The sequence below is a fragment of the Primulina huaijiensis genome, chromosome 4 (genome assembly GCF_012295235.1).
Source record: "Primulina huaijiensis isolate GDHJ02 chromosome 4, ASM1229523v2, whole genome shotgun sequence".
Lineage (NCBI taxonomy): Eukaryota > Viridiplantae > Streptophyta > Magnoliopsida > Lamiales > Gesneriaceae > Primulina > Primulina huaijiensis.
In genome coordinates, this window is record NC_133309.1 from 21,470,995 (window position 1) to 21,475,063 (window position 4,069).

The 4,069-nt window shown below is 36.6% G+C and overlaps 1 protein-coding gene across 2 annotated transcripts; it reads left to right on the forward strand.

Moving 5' to 3' along the window:
- The first annotated feature begins 598 nt into the window (after positions 1 to 598).
- On the forward strand, positions 599 to 4,069 carry LOC140974750 (ATP-citrate synthase alpha chain protein 1-like). 2 transcript variants are annotated; one of them, XM_073438231.1, is made up of 13 exons: positions 599 to 815; positions 926 to 1,038; positions 1,761 to 1,937; positions 2,046 to 2,207; positions 2,297 to 2,377; positions 2,466 to 2,517; positions 2,632 to 2,746; positions 2,841 to 2,922; positions 3,006 to 3,101; positions 3,181 to 3,282; positions 3,418 to 3,534; positions 3,645 to 3,761; positions 3,852 to 4,069. In XM_073438231.1, exons 2-13 carry the CDS (start codon positions 940 to 942, stop codon positions 3,921 to 3,923), a joined length of 1,272 nt encoding a protein of 423 aa, XP_073294332.1. In that variant the 5' UTR covers positions 599 to 815; positions 926 to 939; the 3' UTR covers positions 3,924 to 4,069. The 2 variants fall into 2 exon arrangements, with proteins under 2 accessions (XP_073294332.1, XP_073294333.1); XM_073438232.1 differs by lacking the exon at positions 599 to 815 and adding an exon at positions 829 to 856.

Here is a 4,069-nt window from a genome sequence, read left to right on the forward strand (position 1 = left end):
TAATTAAACATGGTTTTATGAACATAAAAATGTGACTTAATGACTGAATAATCATGGAGTAATGGCTTATGAGATATGGGATCATAGCATGTAGTGGGGTGTCTTACCAACTCTCTATAAAGGGTACTCGTTGCCACACATAAATTACATTTCATAATCTTGAAATCTATCATATTTGAAAGCAATTCAAAAACAAAATACTCGAACAGCACTCTACTCATTTTCAAGAAAACGTTTCGTCCATGATTATTTAGCCACTAAGCCACATTTTTATAGCCATAAATCCATGTTTAATTAGCCACTAAGCAACGTTTTTATGCCGTCTTCACACTGGTTATGATCTGAACTAAAATTTGTTCATACAATATTTGAGATAGTTAAACGAATTGATCGACAATTATACTATAACATATTATTAATATTTAGATTTATTTAGAAAAATAAAAATAAAGAATTAAATATAATTTTTACATGAATCAAATAGTTTAATCACATAATTTAAGATGTCTATGCATAGTTACATTTCCATATGATTCCGGTACTTTCTGTTTTCAACAACCAGAAATGAACCGTAACTCCATGTTTCCGGCTCCGACTATTTCGATTTTTCGGAACCGGTTCCAGTCGGCTCTACGTATTTGTGCTCAATTTCCCGCTACAAAATTAGTAGATTATTATATTTATTACATCCTTTATAACTGAAACTCAACTATAAATAGAGCCAACACAATACCAAGATTCAATCTGAGTTCAAAGTTGCTGAGTAGCATCCATTTGTCTCCATATAAAGATATATATTGGGTCCTCTTTTAAAGGTAAAGATCAAAACTTTCTTAGTATTTTGTTGAGTTTTAAGGTAATCCCGAACGTGTAATAGATGACTCGATTTCGATCTTCGTTCAAGAGTTGTTGATCTTATCATCAGGTAGCAGAAAAGAAATGGCGAGGAAGAAGATCAGGGAGTATGTTTCCAAAAGACTACTGAAAGAGAATTTCAAGAGGATTTCTGGGTCAGAATTGACTATGAAATGTGTGCAAGTGAGTTTAACTCTTTTCTTTTGGGTTTCTGATATTTTCTTTGATGGATATTGGAAAGAATTTGCTGGAGTTGAGAAGAACAGATGAAATATTGGTTGATGCTGTTAGAAAAAACAAAGATGTTTGGTTAGCATGTTATTGCTTTTCATCATGTAACTTTCAACGTTTGATCTTAGTCCAATAAGTTGATCGTTTTTCGTTCACTTCTAGTATTTTTTCCCGCGAGTGTTGATGATTTACAGGACCAAAAGTTAAAGCAGAGCGAACTTATAGGCCGGATTTTATAATTTTCCTCTGAGTATAGTTTCAGTTTCTTCTCTTAAGTGGGTATTTGGTAGGTTGAATCAGTGGTGAGCAAGATTTTAAGAGGTAGAAGAAACAGTTCATTTGTTAATGTTACATATATATTTTTTTTTTTTGTGGAAAACATGATTTTTGAAGGAAACTTCTTGTGGTAAAGAGCTAATATCTCTAGCTTTTTGGACAAATGAGGCAAATGATCTAAAATTTTCCATCTCTAGATCCCCCAGACAAGATGATATAGCTTATTCGAAATTCTGCATCGAATATACTTCTTCGAATGGTCCTCGAATATATGGCCCTCAATGGACTTTGAAATGGTGTATACTTGCAGAATCTGAAAAAGTGAAATATAAATATATTAGCAAGATGTTATCATACTTAATCTCTTATAAGGTTCTATATTTTCTGTAATGACTTAGATAACCGAATCTACCAACTTCGAAGAACTGGTAGAGCAAGAGCCCTGGCTCTCATCAACAAAACTGGTTGTGAAGCCGGATATGTTATTCGGAAAACGTGGCAAAAGTGGTCTTGTTGCGTTGAACCTGGATTTGGATGGAGTTGCTGCTTTTGTTAAAGAACTGCTTGGAAAAGAAGTATAATAACATTCTGTCACGCTATATCTATGATAATTTCACAAAAATCTATAATATAGGCAATGAAGTTTATTGATGTTTGATTACTCCATTCCATTTATTAAATAGGTAGAGATTGGGGGATGCAAAGGGCTTATTACAACGATCATTGTCGAACCATTTGTTCCACACGACGAAGAATTTTACCTAAACATTGTCTCCGAGAGACTTGGATGCAGCATCAGCTTTTCAGAATGTGGAGGAATTGAAATAGAAGAGAACTGGGATAAGGTACCGCACGCAAAGACTCTTGCGTACTCTTATCCTTTGGTTCCAACACTTACCAGAGTATTACATGCATTATCTTTTATTCTATTCAGGTCAAGACTATCTTCGTGCCAACGGGGGCGATTTTTACATCAGATCTATGTGCCCCACTTGTGACAGCCCTTACCGCGGAGGTGTGAATGAAAGGCATAGATGCCTTTCTTTCTTTGTTAATTTCTTTGCTTTTGTATAAGCTGAAATTCTTTTATATAATATGTCCAGATTAAAGGGGTGATCGAGGAGTTCATCAAAGTAGTCTATGATTTGTTTTTAGGTATGTTTAATAAACTTAGACCCCAAATTAAACATTACCTACTAGCAAGCACATCTCAGGTAGTTGAATGATCCATCTGTTTTTGGTAATGATCCGAGATCTCATTCGTCTCAGATTTGGACTTCGTGTTTCTTGAGATGAATCCGTTCACCTTGGTTGATGGAAAGCCTTATCCTTTGGATATGAGAGCAGAACTTGATGATACTGCTGCTTTCAAGAACTTCAAAAAGTACATGCTCTGCACGCGACTATGTACAAATCGAAAATCTACTGATGCTGTCAGCTTAAATCATCTTACATATTAGCATTACACTATCTTGCAGATGGGGAAATATAGAATTCCCAATGCCGTTTGGGAGAGTCATGAGTCCGAGGGAAAGCTTCATCCATAAACTTGATGAGAAGGTGTGTGCAGATGATCAATCTTTTTTCGTTAATCGTTAGCCTAAAAAATTAACCGTGGTGACTTTTGTTGGCCATCGATTTAGACGAGTGCATCTCTCAAGTTCACAGTCCTAAACCCGAAAGGGCGGATATGGACCATGGTGGCCGGAGGAGGAGCAAGTGTTATTTACACAGATACTGTATGTTTTTCATCTCATATTTTTCTTTGTTTCTTCCCATTTTATCGAGCCTTACGTATTCTATCATGTTTGAGCACAGGTTGGAGATCTTGGCTTTGCTTCTGAGCTTGGGAACTATGCAGAATACAGCGGTGCCCCGAATGAAGAGGAAGTCTTGCAGTATGCTAGAGTTGTGATAGATGTAAGGACTGTATACTTTTGCATAAATTATCACATTAATTTCTTGCTTTAGTTCCAAACAGAATCTGGCACAAGATAGATGCTGTAACGTGAATTTTATGAAACGGACTAGAAAATATTGATGCTTTTCGTGCAGTGCGCGACTGCAGAGCCTGATGGCCGGAAGAGAGCCCTTGTGATCGGTGGTGGGATAGCTAACTTCACCGACGTTGCTGCTACGTTTAGTGGCATTATTCGAGCTCTGAAAGAAAAGGTAAATAACCGGCGGTGTTTTATACTTCACTCGACTCCGGCTACATCCCCTCTTCCCGGACCATACTCTGCTTAGAAGTACACAAGTAACTTAGCTGCTTTAAATAACAGGAGGCAAAGCTTAAGGCTTCAAGAATGCATTTATATGTCAGAAGAGGGGGTCCAAATTACCAAAGAGGCCTTGCAAGGATGAGAACTCTTGCAGAAGAAATCGGTGTTCCCGTCGAGGTTATATTCGTCAATTCGTCATATTATCCGTCGTGAAAAAGAGAGCAAAAAAACCCTTTAATAACTCACTTCAACTTTGTTAAATTGTAGGTTTATGGACCGGAGGCGACCATGACTGGTATATGCAAACAGGCTATTGAGTGTATCAGTACCGCTGCATGAAGTTAAATCACAAATGATGGTGTCCTACTTTGATTTTCACTTGTTTTAGTCCTTTATGTTTGAATTTGCCTTAAGTTGTAATAATTTTACATTTTATGTTTGTCATGAAGAACTTCAAATAAATGGCATCTAAGCTTGGCATAGTT